The sequence below is a fragment of the Archocentrus centrarchus genome, chromosome 1, assembly GCF_007364275.1.
Source record: "Archocentrus centrarchus isolate MPI-CPG fArcCen1 chromosome 1, fArcCen1, whole genome shotgun sequence".
NCBI classification, from domain to species: Eukaryota; Metazoa; Chordata; class Actinopteri; order Cichliformes; family Cichlidae; genus Archocentrus; species Archocentrus centrarchus.
The window spans coordinates 31,330,502-31,352,715 of NC_044346.1; the positions used below are offsets into that span (position 1 = coordinate 31,330,502).

The 22,214-nt window shown below is 43.3% G+C and overlaps 2 protein-coding genes across 2 annotated transcripts; one reads left to right on the forward strand and one right to left on the reverse strand.

The window, feature by feature from the left end:
• Window positions 1-1,601: 1,601 nt before the first annotated feature.
• On the reverse strand, window positions 1,602-12,859 carry LOC115778307 (uromodulin-like). Its single transcript, XM_030726379.1, has 10 exons — window positions 12,840-12,859; window positions 12,502-12,683; window positions 10,736-10,919; window positions 7,574-7,749; window positions 6,986-7,288; window positions 6,616-6,824; window positions 5,605-5,756; window positions 2,065-2,307; window positions 1,816-1,975; window positions 1,602-1,724 (listed from the first exon to the last, which is right to left on the reverse strand). Exons 1-10 carry the CDS (start codon window positions 12,857-12,859, stop codon window positions 1,602-1,604), a joined length of 1,752 nt encoding a protein of 583 aa, XP_030582239.1.
• Window positions 12,860-18,882: 6,023 nt separating this feature from the next.
• LOC115799115 (uncharacterized) lies at window positions 18,883-20,651 on the forward strand. Its single transcript, XM_030756141.1, has 2 exons — window positions 18,883-20,202; window positions 20,463-20,651. Exon 1 carries the CDS (start codon window positions 18,916-18,918, stop codon window positions 19,912-19,914), a length of 999 nt encoding a protein of 332 aa, XP_030612001.1. The 5' UTR covers window positions 18,883-18,915; the 3' UTR covers window positions 19,915-20,202; window positions 20,463-20,651.
• The last annotated feature ends 1,563 nt before the right edge of the window (window positions 20,652-22,214 follow it).

Here is a 22,214-nt window from a genome sequence, read left to right on the forward strand (position 1 = left end):
AAAAGTGTGTTTACAGCATGTATGAAAATTATGCTGGGCTTTATGGAAAGTTTCCTCCTTCATAACAACTGTGTAGTGGGTACACTCCACAGGAGGTCTGCTTAAATTGAGAGGGGTGATGACACAGGCAGTTGTAACCAGTGCCTCCTCTTCCTTTATTTCACATTGAACTGCATCTCTCCATTGTGTTTGTGGTGTTGGTGCTGTCTGGAGAATTTTTAAAGGAATTATCTGAAAAATTATACAGCCTGAGGCATCCAAGAAAAAGATTTTTGCCTTTAAATCAGGTAGTCAAGATGTGATTGAAGTGCACAGTTTAACAAAGGTTTTGCATTAACTGTTTAGGAATTACAGCCATTTTTATAGATAATGTCTTATTTCAGTGGTTCAAAATTAATTGGACAAACTAACGTTATTTTAAATTTTAATACCCGGATGAACATCTTTTGTAGTCAGTGACTGCCTGGGGTTTAGAACCCATGGACAACACCAAATGCTGTGTTTCCTCCCTTGAGACGATCTGACAGGCCTTTTCTGCAGCCACCTTCAGTTGCTGCTTGGTTTTGGGCCTTTCTGTCATTAGGTTTTCTTCAGTAAATGAAAACCACAGTTGAGATCAGGTGACTGACTTGGCTACTGAAAAATATCCCATTTCTTTGCCTTGAGAAACTCTTGTGTTGCTTTTGTAGTATGCTTTGGGCCATTATCCATTTGCACTGTGAAGTGCTGTCTGATCAGTTTTGCAGCACTTGGCTCAATCTAAGCAGAAAGTATAGTCTTCTACACCTCACCAGCCACATCATCAGTAAACACTAGTGATCCAGTTCTATTTGCAGCTATACATGCTCATTGCTTATGACATAACATTGCCTCCACTGTGTCTGACAGATGATGGCATGTACTAAAACTGTCATCATCCAAAAACATGTGCACCTGCCTCTCATCTTGAGGCACAAATGACAGCCTCATGGTGGCGCCAGAGGAAAAGTCAGATGTTAACCAAAGTCATTATCATCCTTCATGTATTATTGATGTTCATACCAAATTTAATACCACTTTATCAAGTAGTTAAAATTTTCAGTCTAGACCAAAGTTGTGTTGTTGCAGTTTAAATAAACACCAACAAAATACCCCCAACATTTTCTGCATATTTTATACTGTGATGTGGAAAAATCAGTTATTAGACCCACAGAGGAATCAAGAGTGCTTCTGGGCAAAAATGGTCCTAGTCCCAGTGATGGAGAAATGCTTTATAATAATAATAATAATAATAATAATAATAATAATAATAATAATAATAATAATAATAATAATAAAAATAAAAATAAACATATTCATACCATGTTTATAGTAAAAATACACACAAAGAAAGCATGTACATACATCTTGATTTTTATTCTTGTTCAAATTGTAAAGTGTAATACAAATTTGATTATATCACATATAATGAATTTAGAAAAAGAAAAGAAATTAATATCTCATCTTAGAATGCCTTTGTGATATATGATGAGATATGTGAATGTATTTTATGCATTCAGACAGCTGACTTGTCCCCTAAAAGAAAAAAGAAGAAATGGTGATTAATGGTTTCATATAGATCCTTATGCCAAAACATTAGTCCTGAAATCAGATTTTAATTCATATTCACAAGTGATTGGTCCAATGGTGATGGGATTCATGGAAGCAGAGTTGGAAACAGAGCGGCGTGCCCTGCTGGTACACGGCTACAAGACAGAGAGGATGTGAAAAAAAGAGATACCATTAAAAGAGAAACCAATGTGATGAACTGGTGCTAAAGTGAAATATGTAACTCACTGGTACACAGTAGTAGCTCTTCTGGTTACACAGGCTGAGGCTGCAATGAAGATAAATGTCTCTGTATTCACCCTGGAGCAGGAACAGCAGAGCAGAGAAAAGAGCTCGGAGACATGAGCCACTCTCAACTATTGACACCTTTTGGCGGTCAGTGGGACACCTGTGAGAGAAGAAGGAAGATGTCAACAGGGTCCATACACTTCACTGTATCCCACAAAGCATCTGCTGAGGCTGGAGAGGTGCGCATACTTGTTCTGGATGAGAGGATATTGTGTGGGATCATTGGGGTTTGGTGAGTGAGTGGCATAGCAGTCCTCCAGAACAACTGCCAAAGCTGGGTCTGTCTCCTGCACAGAGACGCCCACATAAAGAGGTGAACCCACTGGGAGGGTGACCTGGCCTGCTGGATAAGACGCAGTGTAGCTGGAGTTGTGGAACAGAGACATGGAGGTTCTAGCTTTTGGACCCGAGCCTGAAATACCTCCAGCCAACCTGATAAACGAAAAAAACATATTATGTGATGATCCCTCAGACTCTGCTTGTTGTTATTCTGTCTTTTTCTGAGATTGTGTAGGAGGAGTGTTTTGGTTTTGTTTGCTTTGTTTTGACTCTGTCTCACATCCATGCTGCTATGCTCTGGAATGGGTCGTTTCCTAATCAGAAGTTCAGTGGTTTGATCCACCGACTCCTCCACTAAACAAGGTGGAAATGTCTTTGGGCAAGATGCAAAACATGCATATATTGGTATGTGAGTATGAGGATGGAAGATGAAAAGTGCCCAAAGCACATAGAATAAAATATCATATGAACCAGTAAATATGGCTTGTAGAGTCAAACCTCCTTGTATGCTTAGTTATTGTAGAAGAACACTATATAAATACCAGGCCATATACACTGCTCAAAAAAATAAAGGGAACACTCAAATAACACATCCTAGATCTGAATGAATGAAATATTATCACTGAGTACTTTGTTCTGTGCAAAGTTAAATGTGCTGACAACAAAATCACACGAAAATCATCAATGGAAATCAAATTTATTAACCAATGGAGGCCTGGATTTGGAGTCACACACAAAATTAAAGTGGAAAAACACACTACAGGCTGATCCAACTTTGATGTAATGTCCTTAAAACAAGTCAAAATGAGGCTCAGTACTGTGTGTGGCCTCCACGTGCCTGTATGACTTCCCTACAATGCCTGGGCATGATCCTGATGAGGTGGCAGATGGTCTCCTGAGGGATCTCCTCCCAGACCTGGACTAAAGCATCTGCCAACTCCTGGACAGTCTGTGGTGCAAGGTGATGTTGGTGGATGGAGCAAGACATGATGTCCCAGATGTGCTCAATCGGATTCAGGTCTGGGGAACGGGCGGGCCAGTCCATAGCTTCAATGCCTTCATCTTGCAGGAACTGCCGACACACTCCAGCCACATGAGGTCTAGCATTGTCCTGCATTAGGAGGAACCCAGGGCCAACCGCACCAGCATATGGTCTCACAAGGGGTCTTAGGATCTCCTCTTGGTACCTAATGACAGTCATGCTACCTCTGGCGAGCTCATGGAGGGCTGTGCGGCCCTCCAAAGAAATGCCACCCCACACCATTACTGACCCACTGCCAAACTGGTCATGCTGAAGGATGTTGCAGGCAGCAGATCGCTCTCCACGACGTCTCCAGACTCTGTCACGTCTGTCACCTGTGCTCAGTGTGAACCTGCTTTCATCTGTGAAGAGCACAGGGGGCCAGTGGCAAATTTGCCAATCCTGGTGTTCTCTGGCAAATGCCAAGTGCCCTGCACGGTGTTGGGCTGTGAGCACAACCCCCATCTGTGGAGGTCAGGCCCTCATACCATGGAGTCGGTTTCTAACCGTTTGTACAGACACATGCACATTTGTGGCCTGCTGGAGGTCATTTTCAGGGCTCTGGCAGTGCTCCTCCTGTTCCTCCTTGCACAAAGGCGGAGGTAGCAGTCCTGCTGCTGGGTTGTTGCCCTCCTACGGCCTCCTCCACATCTCCTGGTGTACTGGCCTGTCTCCTGGTAGTGCCTCCAGCCTCTGGACACTACGCTAACAGAAACAGCAAACCTTCTTGCCACAGCTCGCATTGATGTGCGAGCTGTGGCAAGAAGGTTTGCTGTGTCTGTCACAGCTCGCATTGATGTGCCATCCTGGATGAGCTGCACTACCTGAGCCACTTGGGTTGTAGAGTCCGTCTCATGCTATCATGAGTGTGAAAGCACCACCAACATTCAAAAGTGACTAAAACATCAGCCAGAAAGCATAGGTACTGAGAAGTGGTCTGCGGTCCCCACCTGCAGAACCACTCCTTTATTGAGTGTGTCTTGCTAATTGCCAATAATTTCCAACTGTTGTATATTCCATTTGCACAACAGCATGTGAAATTTATTGTCAATCAGTGTTGCTTCCTAAGTGGACAGTTTGATTTCACAGAAGTTTGATTTACTTGGAGTTATATTGTGTTGTTTAAGTGTTCCCTTTATTTTTTTTTGAGCAGTGTAGCTTATCTACACTCTAGATTGCCCATAGAATGTGATTGTTAATGTTGTCTGTCTCTCTGTGTTAGCCCTGTGACAGGCTGGCAACCTGTACAGGGTGTACTCTACCTCTTGGCCTATACTACAGCATAGTATAGCCCCCCCTGGCAACCCTGAACTGGATAAGTAGGAGAGCATGGATGGAAGGATGGATTGTTTATTTACATTTCTTCACAGTAAGTTACATTTCTTATATTAATTCTCTGTCTGGAAAAAAAGCTTTGTTTATTTATTGTTATCTTTGGTTGTTGATGATAATGAGAACCATGTCAATTTTTCCATTTTTTAAAAAATTTTGTTGTTATATTCCATTATTTCAGAAAATTCTAGAGATTCGTTTGATTTTTTTGTAATGAGAATATGTGATCCTTCAAGAGCTGCTTGTAGGCAAGAGAAGACAAACTTCTTATTCATTGGCAGCCAAATTAAAGATTGTTTTCACTGTACCACAGATGGCCATTATAATAGATCATCATAGGATTGTAGAGTGGGGTCATTCTAACAATCCTTTAAAATTTGGCCTACATCCACCAAGGTATTCAAAGTTAGCTTTGAAAGCCTCATAACTCAGAAAATATGATTCTTACAAGTGTGGTGTTTATTGTCAACATATAAAAAGTACCATATAAAGATGTAAATTCTCATGTCACATTGGACCTCTGATCTATCCTTAAAGATCAATAGTTTGATCTGAAGTTCAAAGTGATAATAATGCTATATAGCGCTATTTAGAACTATGCTTCTTAGTGCCTTTGTTTGTATTGACAACATACTGGCATATAGAAATATCATGTTACTCTGGACCTCTGACCTCTTCTACAAGGTCAAAAAAAGATCAAACTTTCATAAAATGTCTTTTATCTTTAAAACTCTACTTAAAATTCAGCTGCCTTTGTTTGTATTGGCATTATTTGGGAAATCATACTGGCATACGGGGATTCTAAATATCACATAGTTTACCTCCAAATATCATGTCGCATTTGACCTGTGATTTCACTTTTACATTTCACATCTGCCTTTCTTCCAAGTTGACCCCAACATGCGTTAAATCTTTAAATAAAGATAATAAATAAAGATAATAAGCTGCCTAGTTAGTTAGAAATACACTGTAGTTTAATATTATATAATAAGCTCAAGTTATTCATGTCCAATTATTTACAAATCAATACAAAATAAACATCTATCATACTGAGCGATGATAGATGAGTGCTGCTACGTTAGATTCAATGAACTTACAGCAGGACTGGTCTGATAGCCACATTCAGACTGGCATCTGTGTCCAGGGGATAAGCACAGGAGAAGGAAAGACTCACAGGAAGCGTGAAGGATAAATTAGCTAGTGGGTAGATGAATAAACTGTTGGAGTAGATGGCGTGTGTGCTGTTGGTCTGAAAGTCAAATGAGGACATTTTCAGTCAGTTCAGTATTCTTGTCAGCTGGACTGAGTGAGTATAATCAACAGCAACATGTCTGTGTGGTTTGGCCTGTGAATTCTCAGGCCCTGACTGCTGTTGCTCACTTGGCCTCCTTGGAAACAATGGCCATTTGTACATTCTAAAATACAAAAGCTCATCAGATGCAGGAAATACCAGGGAAATATTACTCTGTAATGATCAGACCCTACTCCACTTAAAGCCCTTCATTATTTGCTCCAAATTATAACTGTCATGTATCAGCTGTGTGGCAGGCAGGAAGGGGACCCCAAGGCAGACGATGTAGGTGGAAAAACAGTCTTTATTTGGGTAACTACGGAACGGAACCAGGAACATAACCAGAACAGATACCCAAGTAAAGGGAACCACAGAAAAACACAGGAGGGGAGCGAATGACGACGACACTACAACAGGCACTGAACACACTGGACTTAAATACACAGGGGACTGATGAGGGAAGAGGAAACAGGTGGGAACACAGGTGACGCTGATTACTTTGACGAGACCAGGAGGAACAAAACTGGATACAACAGACAGGGACTGGACGACTATCAAAATAAAACAGGAAGAACGACGAGGGAACAGAGACGCAAACCTGACACAGAATACTGGGAGACACAAAGAACTAGAAATAACCAACTAAGGGCAAATACAAAAAGTAACAAAACATAACCTGAGAAAAGAACAGAAACCATACCAAGAAAACATAAAACACTGGGCCACTGGCCCAGGACATGACAATAACACATTCACTGGACAGCAGCCTGTTTTATTTGGAGATTTAATCCACAGAAAGAAAAAATTAGCTCTTTACCCTCAGTGTGTTTCCACAGGCACCTGCCAGAGTCTCCACTTCATACCAAACAATATCATCACGCACTCTGACCCAGGAACAGTTGCTGGAATCCAGGTTTCCGGAGAATGGGCTCAAACCAGAGGATGACACGCTGGCCGTGTCCAGACCTACTTGGATTTTATCACGGCCGCAAATTAAGTGAGAAGATTGGAGTGGAGGCTGCTGGACTGAAGAAAAAGACACGAGGTCACCAATTTTAAATTGAAAGGAGATGAAACAGAAAATACCGAATGAAGCCAAGATGAGCACCTCTACAAATCTTAATCATAGTATGAAATTTTAAGTGTATTATCTCAAAAATATTTAAGAACCTGAAAATTGCATCAACATTCACATACAACACTGGCATCTTCATTATGACCACAGTTGTGGACTCCAGGCCCATTGTGTCTGCAGTCAGTTACTGATGATTCATTTCCAAAACATCTAACATCGTCCAACCAGATGGGCCCGCTCCCCACTCCAAAAGCTGCATTTTGTAGTGCTGAACGAGCCCTTCCACAGCCCAGCTGTCTGCACATCACTTTGGCACCATTCAGGTCCCAAGAATCATCACACACTGTGCCCCACTGTCCAGCATTAAAGACCTCCACTCTGCCAGAGCAGCAGTTCTGTCTGTTGACCAGCCTCACTGGTGAAGCAGCTAAAACAAAAAAATGGAACACAACGCTGTTTATGGGAAGTACTGCAAATGAAAGGTGGACTTAGAACAATGAAAACCAACATAATCAGCTTTCTACCATTTCATATAGGCGATACCAGCCTTGTAAGTCAATATTTCCATCACAGTGGATGACCTGAGCATTTGTGTTATTTGTTGAACGCCAGTCATCATTCAATGCGATGTAGTTTTGACAGGGGTTGACACATTGGGAACTGATGCAGTCCATGCCTGAAGGACAAACTCTGTTTCCACAGGCGAACTGGACAGATTGGGAAGACACAGCTGATCTGGTCCTGGAGGAAGGCTCCAGGCATTCATATGAGCCTGGTGTGTTGTAACAAATCTGAGGTGGTGTGCATGGTGAGTTTGGGACGGAGCACTTGTCAGTGTCGACGCAGCCCTTCTCTTGGTCACAGCATGAAGAATCACTGCAGATTTTTTGGGATGGCTGTAGCTCAGGAGGTAGAGCAGATCACCTATTGATCGGAAGGTCGACGGTTCGATTCCTTGCTGCTCTGGGATGCCAAAGTATCCTTGGGCAAGATACTGAACCCCAAGTTGCTCTCCGATGCAAGCACTGGAGTTTGAATGCGTGGGAATGTTAGACAATAAAAGCACCTAGCTTAGTTACTTATGGAAGTGCTTGTATGAATGGGTAAATGTGTTGCATAAGTGCTTTGAGTGCTCAGACAGAGTAGAAAAGTGCTATATAAGAACTAGTCCATTTGCCATTTTGGGTCATAGAAGGTAAGGCCATAAGCCTGCTTCTGGTTAAAACTTTAAAAAAGCCATATATCTGTATGCCTATGTTGCACATTAAATTTTGAAATAAGGTCACAGAGGCAGGTTACCAAGCAGTCACATGAACTCAGCTCTCTGCGCTACTGACCACCATTTGGCTCTGCTCATGTCTGGCCTTAATGTTTCAATTTACCTGCTGGGTATTCTTGTAAACTCTGTTTTAAAATCTATTTTATAAATAAAGTTTTTATTATTATTATCATTATTATTATCAAAGAAACCTAAAGTTGACATTACTTTTTTGTGTCTTCCTTCAAGAGCAGATGACACTATGTAAATAAACATATTAGTTAAATTTTACTTTGTCTACAGACAAATAAATTGGCATCAAGTTAAACTAAACTGATTAAATTTGGCTCTAATTAGTATATTTACTAGAATATCATAATACTAATTTATTTACAGTCAGGTTTTTTTAAATTTTTGGACAATGACACAATTTTTGCTGCTGTGCACCACCACACTGGATTTTAAAATGAGTCTGTCAGGCTGGCTGTGACTCAGGTGGTAGAGTGGATCAGTTCCTGGCTCCCCCCATCTATATACCTAAGTTTCCTTGGGCATTATACTAAACCCCAAGTTACTTCCAATGCGTCCTTTGGTGTGTGTGTGTGTGTGTGTGTGTGTGTGTGTGTGTGTGTGTGTGTGTGTGTGTGTGTGTGTGTGTGTGTGTGTGTGTGTGTGTGATTATAGATTAGATATCGATAAAAGCATTGTATGAATGTGTGTTTGATGAGACTTGTAGTAGAAAGCACACTTTCTGAGTAGAATGGTGTAAGTACTAATCCTTGGATCCAATTTAGGAGACATTTTGGCATTCACACTGGTTCTATTTTTACCCCTATTGCTCACAATCCCCAGTTCCTGCCGGCATGCGCGGACGAAGCTTTCCAGTTGTGGTCAGAGAAAGGCATCACGAGCATTAATGACCTCTATGTGAATGGAGTTTTTATATCCTTTTCAGCCTTGACTGAGAAGTTTAATTTACCCAGTAGCCACCTATTCCGTTTTTTCCAAATCAGGCACTTTGTTCGCTACCTTTTCCCTCACTTTCCTGGACGCCCTCCCGAGACCATGCTCGATGTCCTTCTTGCTTGCGATCCAGCTCAAAGGAGATTGATCTCTAAAATTTATACTATTATTAATTTTGCGACTGCTGGCCTAGCGAACTCCCTCAAACTCGCCTGGGAGCAGGAGCTGGCAATGTCCATTTCTGACGAACATTGGTCTCTTGTGTTGAAAAGGGTCTATACCTCCTCTGTTTGTGCTAGGCATTGGCTTTTGCAGTTTAAGGTGCTACACAAACTTCATCTCACTAATGCTAGGCTAGCTAGAATTTTTCCAGGATGTTCTGATGCGTGCGCCAGATGCGGTCACTCACCGGCTAATCACTTACACATGTTTTGGTCGTGTCTCAGACTGTCAGCTTTTTGGTCCGATATTTTTACTACACTCAGTCGGGCACTGGGAGTTACTTTTAATTTGGATCCCTCTTTAGCTTTGTTTGGAGTTTCCTTTGGTTCTCCGATGCCTGCATCCAAGCAACAGGTAGTTGCATTCTGCACCTTGCTAGCCAGGCAAGCAATTCTTTTGAAATGGAAGTGCTCTTCTCCCCCCACTCATAACTGGTGGCTGCGTGAGATTTTGAGTTGTGTTAAGTTGGAGAAGTTACGTGCTCTCAGATCTGGATCATTAAGGGCATTTAACCAAACATGGCTGCTGGTGCTGAAACACTTAGCGGAGTACAACATCTGTCCGGATTAGTGCTGGGGGGGGGCTGGGGTGGACGGGCGGGATCACTCCTTTTTTTTCTCTTTTTTTTTTTCCTTTACTTTCTTGTATGTGTATATATATCTATTTGTGTCTTTGGGTGCAGAGACGTGCATGTATTCAAGTATGTGCCTATATGGGTGTATGGGTATGCATACGCATTTGGGTAGATACAAAGTTATTTGTGTAAATTCTATTTAGTTATTTATTTATTTTTGTGTGGCATACACCAAGGGCTATGGATATGTAAGCCAGTCTAAGCCTTCGGGCACTTGGTTTGGAGCCCTTGCATGTGTGTCTCAGGGTGTGTGTATGTGTGTGTGTGTTAATGTGGTAGTGTAGGAGGTATGAGGGTATATGTGAATGTATACTTTCCCATTGTACTTGTCAAGTTTATATATCATTGAATGTTTCATAGGCGCCATCTATACTCTAACTTTTTTTTTAAGGGGGGGGGTAATTAATGTTCCCTGGTTCGTTACTTCTTTTCAGTTTGCCTTTGTATGATTGGCTTACAACGTTACAAGGATTGGATATAATACTGAATTTAACTTTTCACCAGTTTTTGCTCTTTCTTTATGCATTTCTATAATTTGGTAACACTGGAAAACTTTAATAAAGAAATTTGTAAAAAAAAAAAAAAAGTACTAATCCTTTTAAAATTGCAGCGAATACATTCAGCTTTAATTTCAAAAAAGTACTGTATTAACTTTTTAGGAATTACAGTCATTTTTATGCAGCCCTACATTTTCAGAGGCTTAAAAATAAATGGACCATTTATATTATAATGATTAACATTAACAACTAGCAGCTGCTGGATCACTTCAATGGGATTTCACTGACCTGGAGATCGTGAGTTGGTTGTCAGAAACACGGTGTGAGGAAGACGGAGATATGAGCTGATCATTGTGCAGCCACTTGTAGGAGACATGATTTCCAGCACTAAGTTCACAGCGTAGCTGAAGTGTGCTTTCCTCAAACAGCTCCACTAAACCTGAAGGGATGATCCGTGCACCTTTCACTGGCTCTACAGGACAGACACAAGAACAGGTTGAGATCCAGGCGCAATCTGCACAACAGGAATGCTTATTGATATTGACTGTTTATTAATACATTTCTGTTTTCCATATCCATAGCAGATGAAATTAGAAAATAGTTCAGTGAAAGAGAAAAAAAAAGAGAATAAATGGAGAAGAGACAAAACACACGATAAGAAAAATGGTGCACCTAAATAGACACACTTATGTTAACATACACTATATTGCCAAAAGTATTCACTCACCCATCCAAATTATTAAATTCAGGTGTTCCAATCACTTTCATGGCCACAGGTCTATAAAACCAAGCACCTAGGCGTGAAGACTGTTTCTATAAACATTTGTGAAAGAATAAGTTGCTCTCAGGAGCTCAATGAATTCCAGTGTGATACCGTGATAGGATGCCACCTGTGCAACAAGCTCCGTCCAGAAATTTCTTCACTACTACATATTCCACAGTCAACTGTTGGTGGTGTTATAACAAAGTGAAAGCATCTCAGCCATGAAGTGGTAGGCCATGTATAATGACAGAGTGGGGTCAGCAGATACTGAGGCACATAGTGCAAAGAGATCGCCAACTTTCTGCAGATTCAGTCACAATAGACCCCCAAACTTCATGTGGCCTTCAGATTAGCTCAAGAACAGTGTGTAGAGAGCTTCATGGAATGAGTTTCCATGGATGAGCAGCTGGATCCAAGCCTTACATCATCAAATATAGAATAGAATAGAATGCCTTTATTGTCATTATACAGAATGTACAATGAGATTGGAGAAAACCAAAAGGAAGAGCCATGAGCCGCTGCGTCTGTGCGCGCCGCTATCTTGGAAGTAGGTATAATGCAAAGCATCGGATCCATTGGATTCTAGAGCAGTGGAGATGTACTCTCTGGAGTGACAAATCATACTTCTCCATCTGGCAATACGATGGACGAGTCTGGATTTAGGGGTTGTCAAGAGAACAGTACTAGTTTGACTGCACTGTGCCAAATGTAACTTTTGGTGGAGGGGGGATTATGGTGTTGGGTTGTTTATCAGGAGCTGAGCTCAGCCCCTTAGTTTCAGTGAAAGGAATTCTTCAGCATACCACGACATTTTGGACAATTTCATGCTCCCAACATTTTAGGAATAGTTTGGGGATAGCCCCTTTCTGTTCTAACACGACTGTGCACCAGTGCACAAAGCAAAGTCCATAAAGACATGGATGAACTTGACTGGCCTGCACAGAGTCCTGACCTCAACCAAACAGAACATCTTTGGGATGAATTAGAGTGGAAACTGTGAGCCAGGGCTTCTCATCCAACATCAGTGTCTGCCCTCACAGATGTGCTTCTGGAAGAAGGGCCGAAAATTCCCATAAACACTCCTAAACCTTGTGGAAAGACTTCCCAGAACAGCTGAATCTATTATAGCATAGGATGTCACTGCATGTGAAGGCAGATGAGTGAATACTTTAAGCAATATATTGTAGCTTTGGAGAAAACACTTTTGTTCACCTTGTGCAAACAGGAATTTGTAAAATGCTCCATGTTACTGATAGAAACTGCTTATTTGTATATAAATAAAGGGGCTCACCAATAACCTTGAAATAGTGGATGTTGCTGAATGTGGCATTAATACCAGAGATAGAGGTGTTCTGTATGCTGGCCTTACACACCAGGTTGCCTTCATGTTGCATTTTGACTTTCATGGGAATGTTTCCAACCTTCCCTTCGATGGAGGTGTACACACCCAATGTCCTGGAATAGTCACCCAGCCTAGAAAAAGGTTGGTACTTAGAGGAATTCCAACTTTTTAAATGCATTTTACCACAGTAGTTAAATTGAATGTACACACTTGAATATCTGCAGCAGAACATACTGATCCATCAGGTGGTTTGGAACTTCACATTGAACCTCTACAATTGATTTCACCAAAGCCTCTTTGGGGCCATCCAGTCGTGGACGCCCCAGAAAAATCTGACCTATAAAAAAATATAAATAAAAATAAAACTGCACAAACAGGTATCACAAAAAGAATCAGTAGCAACAAAATTAAAATGATCCACAACACACATACAAATAATAACGCTCACTTACTGCTTTGCGTGCGGCAGCAGCAGCACAACCCTGCAGAGAAGAGTTTACAAGATTTTAACATCGTGAAATATTAAGTTTACTGTGGTGCACTTTGTGTTGCTTACCCAGAATGATCACAAAGAAGGAATCGAGCATCTTGAAGAAAAATAACTGACTTTAATACAACAATAGTCCTTGAAATGATTATACCGAGCTGCTGTGGGAAACAAGAGTGACGATGTTAGAAAGCCCACACTGTTAGTTTGGTTGATATGTAGCATTGTGTTTGGTTTATCGTGAGTTTGGAATTTCCTATGTTATTGAACTCATTGTAGCTTTACATGAGTCCTTTGAATGCACCACAGGTGCGATGCGGAGCAGACATTTTCTGCCGTTGCTCTTCTCCCTCGGTGCAGTAACGTGGAGAATGGGTTCACTTGTATTCCTTAGTTTTATCGTGTGTAAATGCCAGAAGGTGAGTTTGATAACTTTATTAAGTAGTTTGAGTCCTTCTGAACGTATTTACTTGTATGCATTGATGTTTTCCTTTAATAGAGCGATGTATGATTCAGTGTGCTCATTAGCGCTGATTGAGAGCTGCACATACAAGGTTATGTGACTTTTGGGGATATTCTGTTAACTGAAGACGGTTCTTTATTTGTAGTTGCTGTTGTCATTCAGTTATGGGTTATAATGATTATTGTACTGATGATTATTTGTTTATTATATTTTCAGACCACAATCCACAATCCAAATTCACAATTGACAGTTTATAACAATGCATATGTATTCGAACTGGATGGAAAGGAACTGTGAACCTCAATAAACAATTCAAACTGGAATCTGCATCCGCCGTTCTTTAACTTGAACGCACCCCCCATATCTTGCCGCTCTAAACCAGAAACATTAGGAGACAACGCAACCCTCTCCTTTTTATGGTCCTTTGAGCCGGATTAGAGCACCATCAGATATGGAACCGACAGATGTCCAGACTGAATCTGCACCCCAGCGTGTTTCGCAGAGAGAGAGACGGCCTCCAGCCTACTTAACCGACTATGTGGTTGCAACTCTCCCTCCAGAGGGACAAACCCGACCCATACCAGAAGCCTCCTCCTCTCGACATTCACGTAGCAGTGGAACACACTCATCCCGGAGAAGCTCCAAATCCAGATCGACATGGATATCACGCTATTCCACCAGCATATTTCCTTCTAAAGTTTTATCAGAACTGGAAACAGCCCAGTTAGAAGAACAGGTAAGGCAGATGGAGCTTGAGGAGCTGCAGCAAAGCATGGAAGAGGAACAACAAGTCGAATTGGAATATCAGCGACTACAAGCTCAAGCCAGAGAGGCCCAACGGCTACAAGATGAAGCCATCAGAACCCAAGAGTTGTTGACAAAACAATTGGAAAGACAGCGGAAGTTGAAAAGGACGACTAACGAGCTGAAAATAGCTAAAATGGTCACTTCTCTTCTCAAAGAGAAAACACCAAAACCTGATAGGTCTAGAACCTCTCTGGGCTCATCAGAGGACAGCAAAGTGAGCAACCACACAACATTGCCTCCTGTGATTCCACCTTCAAGACCTCCTTCAGTCCCTCCTTCAGCTATCCCAGCAGTGCCTAGTGCAGGATTCTCTGCAGTTCCACCCCCACCGCCGGCGCTGCTCACAGCTTCACCTCACGTACCTCCTACGGCTTTAGCGCTAGAGACAGGGACCCAACAACCAGGTTCTTCTGTAGTTTTACCTTCAGCTCTACATGCAGCTCTGCTTCAAGTGAATCAGGCTCTGCACAAGATGCCACCACGACCTCCATCTCAAGACCCACAATCGGTTCTTACTCCAGCACCTCAGTGTGCTGGTCCAACACACTTTAATGATCCTCCCGCTCCTATAATACATCCCCTTCCATCACAGTCCTATTCATCCACTGCGGCTTGGACTCAATCGGATCCACCTCAACCGCAGCCAACTGAAGTGTATCCATCCTTTGCAGCATCTTACAGCATTCCTAAACCCCTAATTCCATTCTTCGAGTCAGGCAAAGAAAGTGACTTTGCTTTATTGAAGATGGCCCTGGACAATACGCTGAACAGCCATCCACACCTGAATGAGCAGTATAAATATCAAGTGCTTCTCGGACATCTGAAATTATTTAGTGCGCTCCAGTTAGCTAAAGCCTACATGCACGACCAGAAGCCATACACCATGGCCATGCACGCCCTACAGGACAAATATGGTCAACCCCGACAGCTGGTTCAGAGTGAATTGGGTGCCATATTAAATGCTCCAGCCATCAAGTTTGGAGACGCTGAAGCATTTGATGCATTTGCCTTGTCCATTCAATCCCTAGTAGGCATGCTTCGGACACTGGAAGGACAGAATGGGTTCGAACTACGATGCGGATCGCACGTCGACCGACTACTGAGTAAGATGCCGCCAAGTTACCGCGATGGATTCGTGGAACATTGCTTGAACCAAGGGATTCTTCGTACAGGTACAGACCAGACCTATACCTTACCAGATCTGAGTTCTTGGTTACAGATGAAGTCTCAAGCAAAGCGTATAGCTGGTCGAGCTGCCTCACTTTATGGTCAAGAAGCTTCTAAGCCAACAACGAAAGAGCCACGTGCTTCCAACAGACCAAAGGAGAAATCGACAGCATTTTTCTTTACTGCCAGCAATGATCGAAGTTCAAGAGAGAGCTCAGCCAGACCGAAGTCCTCATTAAAGCCTAGACCATATTGCCCTCATTGCAATAATACAGAGCATTTCCTGAATGCCTGCACAGATCTCAAGAAACTAAGCACGGGACAGATTGTGCAGTGGTTATCTGATGGACAACGGTGCTGGAAATGTGGCAGATCTCACAAGCCAGAGGTTTGTACCCTCAAACGACCCTGTAATACCTGTAAAGAGCAGCATCTGACAGTATTGCATGATGCAGTCCAGCAAATCCAGAAAAGTGTACTTATGGTGGCTGCTCCGAGCACAAAGGTGTATTTGGACAGACCTAACAGATCTCCTAAAGTGATGCTGAAGGTTGTAAAGGTCTTACTTCACAACAAAGACAGAGTACTGGAGACTTATGCAGTGCTAGATGACGGCTCAGAGCGAAGCATCATTTTACCACAAGCCGTGCAACGCCTTCAACTTGCCCCGGAGGATGAGGTGCTCACCCTTCGAACTGTTCACCATGAGGTAGTACAGCTTCACGGTGCTTCAGTTGCCTTACACGTGTCTTCCCCACACAAGCCTCAGAAGAAGCATTTCATTCAGCAGGCCTTCACCTCAGACAATCTGAGTCTCTCAGAGCATTCATACCCAGTGAAGACTCTTCAACGGAGACACAGACACCTCAGCAACGTACCGTTGACTCCTGTAGACCGCATTCAACCCCTGCTGCTTATAGGATCAGACATGCCTCATCTCTTGGCACCCATAGAGCCAGTTCGTATGGGCCCACCAGGAGGACCCATTGCAGTCCACACTGAGCTTGGCTGGTCGCTTCAAGGTCCTATCAGCACCGACCAAATCCCTCACTCAGAGCAGCAGTGTCTATTCACAGCAACAGTCGCACCGGACTATGAGCTCTTCAGGAATGTGGAGCGACTTTGGCAGATGGATACATTGCCTTATGTAAGTAAGCAGGTGACCAGATCAAAACAAGATCAGCAGGCTTTCAACCTCCTTCAGGCCTCAACCATCAGAGTTACAGTAGACGAGATAAAGCGATATGCTACCCCGCTGCTTCGCAGAGTCAACTCCACCACTCTTCAGGCTCCGATGGAAGCAGTATTACCTGGCCTTCGCAGCACTGAGAGGAGGCTAGCAAAAGATCCACAACGTGCTGAGGTATACTGTCAGGAAATTAAGAAGCTGGAGGAGATGGGCTATGTATCCGTAGTGGCACCTGAGGAGGCTAAATCAACATCCGAATCCTGGTTCATACCCCATCATATGGTACGGCACAACAACAAAGACAGGATTGTCTTCAACTGTTCTTTCCAGTATGAAGGGAAGTCTCTCAATGATCTTCTCCTCCCTGGACCTGCCCTAGGTCCCTCTTTACTAGGGGTTCTCATTCGGTTCCGGCAGTACCCGGTTGCAGTGAGCGGGGACATCAAGAGTATGTTTCACCAGATACGTCTGTTGCCTGCCGACAAACCAATCCTGCGCTTCATCTGGCGGGACATGAAGAGGAATGAAGAGCCAAGGATCTACGAGTGGCAAGTTCTTCCATTCGGCACTACATGCAGCCCCTGCTGTGCCATCTACGCTTTACAGCGACACGTTCAAGACAACAGTGAGTCTAACCAAGACCTTGTAGATTGTGTAGAGCAGTCATTCTATGTGGATAACTGTCTCCGCAGCACACATTCGAAGGAAGAAGCTAAAGAACTAGTTGATGGTCTACGCCAGCTGCTCCACACTGGAGGTTTCGAGATACGCCAGTGGGCCAGCAACGTTCCAGATGTGATTGAACATCTCCCATCCGATATCCCGTCTGAGAGCAGTGATTTATGGCTTTCTCAACACAGCGCAAGTCTTCAAGAATCAACCCTTGGACTGTCTTGGGATTGTCTACGTGACTCCCTGAAGTACAAACATCGGCCTGTAGAGCAAATTGAACCCACAATGAGGAACGTCTACAAAGTGCTTGCCTGCCAATACGATCCACTCGGATATATTGTACCCTTCACCACGAGGGCCAAGATTTTGGTACAGGATCTCTGGAAGGAACAGCTCGGGTGGGATGAGCCGATCCAGCCACAGAGCCTTCATGACCGATGGATTGCTTGGATGCAAGAAATTCCTGATCTTCTTCAGATGGAGATTCCAAGATGTTACGCACCAGAATCAGCTGATTCATCTACCTCAAGTAGAGACATTCACATTTTCTGCGATGCCTCAGAGAGAGCATATGGATCTGTTGCCTATTTGCGAACAGAAGACGCTCAAGGGGAAGTTTATACATCCTTTGTCCTGGCCAGATCACGGGTAGCTCCCAAGAAGCAATTGTCCATGCCACGGCTAGAGTTAAGTGCTGCTCTTACTGGTGCACAATTAGCTAATGTCCTTCAAAGTGAGCTTACCTTACCCATCAGAAGTGTTGTTCTCTGGTCAGACTCCACTACAGTTCTCCATTGGATCAAGTCAGAATCTTGCCACTACAAGGTTTTCGTGGGGACACGAGTGGCAGAGATTCAGAGCCTCACTGATGTGAGCAACTGGAGATATGTGGACAGTGGCAATAACCCCGCTGACGACATAACGAGGGGTAAGACATTGAAAGAGCTGTCTCGACCACATCGTTGGCATCAAGGTCCTGATTTCCTACGACTTAAAGAGGAACATTGGCCTACCAGCCCAACTTCCTGTCCAGAACTTGAGGACGGTGAGTTGAGGAAATCTTCCTTCTGTGGACATGTGACATTAAACTCCCACTCTCAGCTACCAGATGTCAGCATGTTCTCCACGTGGAAGGACCTCATACAGGCAACAACCAGGACCCTTCATGGGGCGGCTGAGCAGGACTCCAGCTCATCCTATGAAGCACCCGACTACATTCAAGCTGAGAACCTCCTCCTAAAGCAGGCACAGTTGGAGTCATTCCCAGAGGAGGTCCGGACCCTCATGTCTGACAGACCTTTACCCACCAGCAGCTGTTTGAGTTCTTTATCCCCTGAATATGATAAAGGAACAGGACTTCTCAGAGTTGGAGGGAGATTAAGGAGAGCAGAGCAGCTAGAGTGGGACACCATTCATCCTATCATATTGGATCCTAAACACCCCCTGACGAAGCTCCTCATCCAAGACTTTGATGAGACCCTTCTCCATCCTGGACCTGAACGGGTGTTGACTGAACTGCGACGCCGCTTCTGGATTCTGCGGGGGAGAGAAGCAGTCAAAAGATATCAGAGCCACTGTATGAAGTGTCAAGCATGGCGCGCCAACCCTTCTGTCCCCAAGATGGCGGATTTGCCACCAGCTCGACTGCGCCTGTATAAGCCGCCATTTTATTCAACTGGTGTTGATTGTTTCGGTCCCTTTACCGTGAAGATAGGACGGAGAATGGAGAAACGTTGGGGCATAATCAAATGTATGACCACCCGCTGTATACATTTAGACCTCCTGGAGAATCTTGATGCAGATGCATTCCTGATGGCCCTAAGGCGCTTTGTCGCCAGAAGAGGTAAACCTAAGGAGCTTCTGTGCGACAATGGCACCAACTTTGTTGGAGGAGCTCGAGAGCTGCATGAGGCCTTCGAGACCTTAGCTCCTCAGTTAAAGGAACAGTTGGCAGAACAGCAGATTGCATTCTGTTTCAATCCCCCCAGCGCTCCACATTTCGGCGGAGCATGGGAGAGAGAAGTGAGGTCAGTTAAGACTGCTCTTAAAGTTGTGCTTAAGGAGCAGACTCTCCCAGAAACTGTGTTTCGCACAGTTCTAGTAGAAGTGGAGGGCATTTTGAATGCCAAGCCTCTAGGCTATGTATCCACGGCTGTAGCAGATCCAGATCCTATTACACCCAGTATCCTGCTGATGGGACGTTATGATGCATCACTCCCTCAAGTCATGTATGATCAAAGTGACCTGCTCGGCAAGCGACGATGGAGGCATAGCCAAGTTCTTGTCGACCATTTTTGGTCCCGATTCATCAGTCACTATTTACCCAGCCTGCAGGAGAGACAGAAGTGGCTGAGAGATGGGAAATGCCTCACTCCAAACCAAGTAGTTCTCATTGTCGATCCCCAGCTTCCGAGAGCTTCGTGGCCTGTTGGGAAGGTGACGACTACTTATCCTGGAGCCGATGGACGCATCCGGACTGCTGCCGTTAAGGTCAAGGATCGGACTTATATTAGGCCGGTTGCTCGTCTAGTGGCGCTCCCTAAGTTCGAAGATGAAGAGGATGACTTAACGGGCTGAGTGACCTTCCTAACTGGATTCGACTGTCTGTGTCGACAGTCGGGGGCGGCTGTGTTAGAAAGCCCACACTGTTAGTTTGGTTGATATGTAGCATTGTGTTTGGTTTATCGTGAGTTTGGAATTTCCTATGTTATTGAACTCATTGTAGCTTTACATGAGTCCTTTGAATGCACCACAGGTGCGATGCGGAGCAGACATTTTCTGCCGTTGCTCTTCTCCCTCGGTGCAGTAACGCGGAGAATGGGTTCACTTGTATTCCTTAGTTTTATCGTGTGTAAATGCCAGAAGGTGAGTTTGATAACTTTATTAAGTAGTTTGAGTCCTTCTGAACGTATTTACTTGTATGCATTGATGTTTTCCTTTAATAGAGCGATGTATGATTCAGTGTGCTCATTAGCGCTGATTGAGAGCTGCACATACAAGGTTATGTGACTTTTGGGGATATTCTGTTAACTGAAGACGGTTCTTTATTTGTAGTTGCTGTTGTCATTCAGTTATGGGTTATAATGATTATTGTACTGATGATTATTTGTTTATTATATTTTCAGACCACAATCCACAATCCAAATTCACAATTGACAGTTTATAACAATGCATATGTATTCGAACTGGATGGAAAGGAACTGTGAACCTCAATAAACAATTCAAACTGGAATCTGCATCCGCCGTTCTTTAACTTGAACGCACCCCCCATATCTTGCCGCTCTAAACCAGAAACATTAGGAGACAACGCAACCCTCTCCTTTTTAGACGAGTTCTGTCAGTTTGAAATGGAGGTTTCAGGCAATACGTGTGTAATAGGGTTTAATATTTTTCCCGAAAATGACATGAATCCCGGGAAAAAGTTTATTTATTTTTTTATTTTAATTAGGCCTTCTGTAGCCTGTGTCGGCCTTAACCTATTGTGATATTGTAGAGGTAGCTTTCCAGCTATGTCCTGTTATGCCCAGTAGGGGGTAACGTCGGCTTGATTAATGCAATAAAACCTACATCTCTGCATTCGAGTGCTCGAGCTATGCGGTGTTGTATCGTTCCTCAACACTAACTTAACAAATATAATTCGAATATTCCTCCATTGTACATGGAATTATACCAAGCTATTTTACAACTGTCCTTCAATGCACATATTAAACGAATATGTAGGACCGCTTTTTTGCATTTGCGCAATATTTCTAAAATTAGAAACATCCTTTCTCAGAGTGATGCTGAAAAGCTCATTCATGCATTTATTACTTCTAGGCTGGACTATTGTAATTCATTATTATCAGGCTGTCCTAAAAGCTCCCTGAAAAGCCTTCAGCTGATCCAAAATGCTGCAGCTAGAGTACTGACAGGGACTAGAAAGAGAGAGCAGATTTCTCCCATATTGGCTTCTCTTCATTGGCTCCCTGTTAAATCTAGAATAGAATTTAAATTCCTTCTCCTCACATACAAGGTCTTGAATAATCAAGCCCCATCTTATCTCAAAGACCTCATAGTACCATATCACCTCAATAGAGCACTTTGCTCTCAGACTGCTGGCTTACTTGTGGTTCCTCGGATACTTAAGAGTAGAATGGGAGGCAGAGCCTTCAGCTTTCAGGCCCCTCTTCTGTGGAACCAGCTCCCAGCTTGGATTCGGGAGAAAGACACCCTCTCTATTTTTAAGATTAGGCTTAAAACTTTGCTTTATAATCAAGCTTATAGTTAGGGCTGAATCAGGTGACCTTGAACCACCCCTTAGTTATGCTGCTATAGGCCTAGGCTGCTGGGGGGTCCCCATAATGCACTGTTTCTTTTCATTCACCTTATTTAGTTTGTTTAAAATCCACTCTGCATTTAATCATTAATTATTATTAATCTCTGTCTCTCTTCCACAGCACGTCTTTTGTCCTGTCTCTCTCCCCTCAGTCCCAACCAGTCATGGCAGATGACTGCCCCCCCGAGCCTGGTTCTGCTGGAGGTTTCTTCCTGTTAAAAGGGAGTTTTTCCTTCCCACTGTCGCCAAGTGCTTGCTCATAGGTGGTCGCTTTTGACTGTTGGGTTTTCTCTGTATTATTGTAGGGTCTTTTGTAGTTTTTATTTCATAACAACCTATTTGACCCAAAGGGTCACGAATTTTGTGTGCAATGTGAATGTTTTTTATTTTTCTCTTTCATGCCATGCCATTTTTGTTAAAACCCTTGAATTAAAATACCAAATCTCCACTTCAATCACATCTTGTCCTGGATCAGAATGAAGCGAAGAGAACTGTACACGCTCTATGGTAAAGTATCCCACAATACATCTGAAAAATAGTGTGCAGTATACATATATTAAAT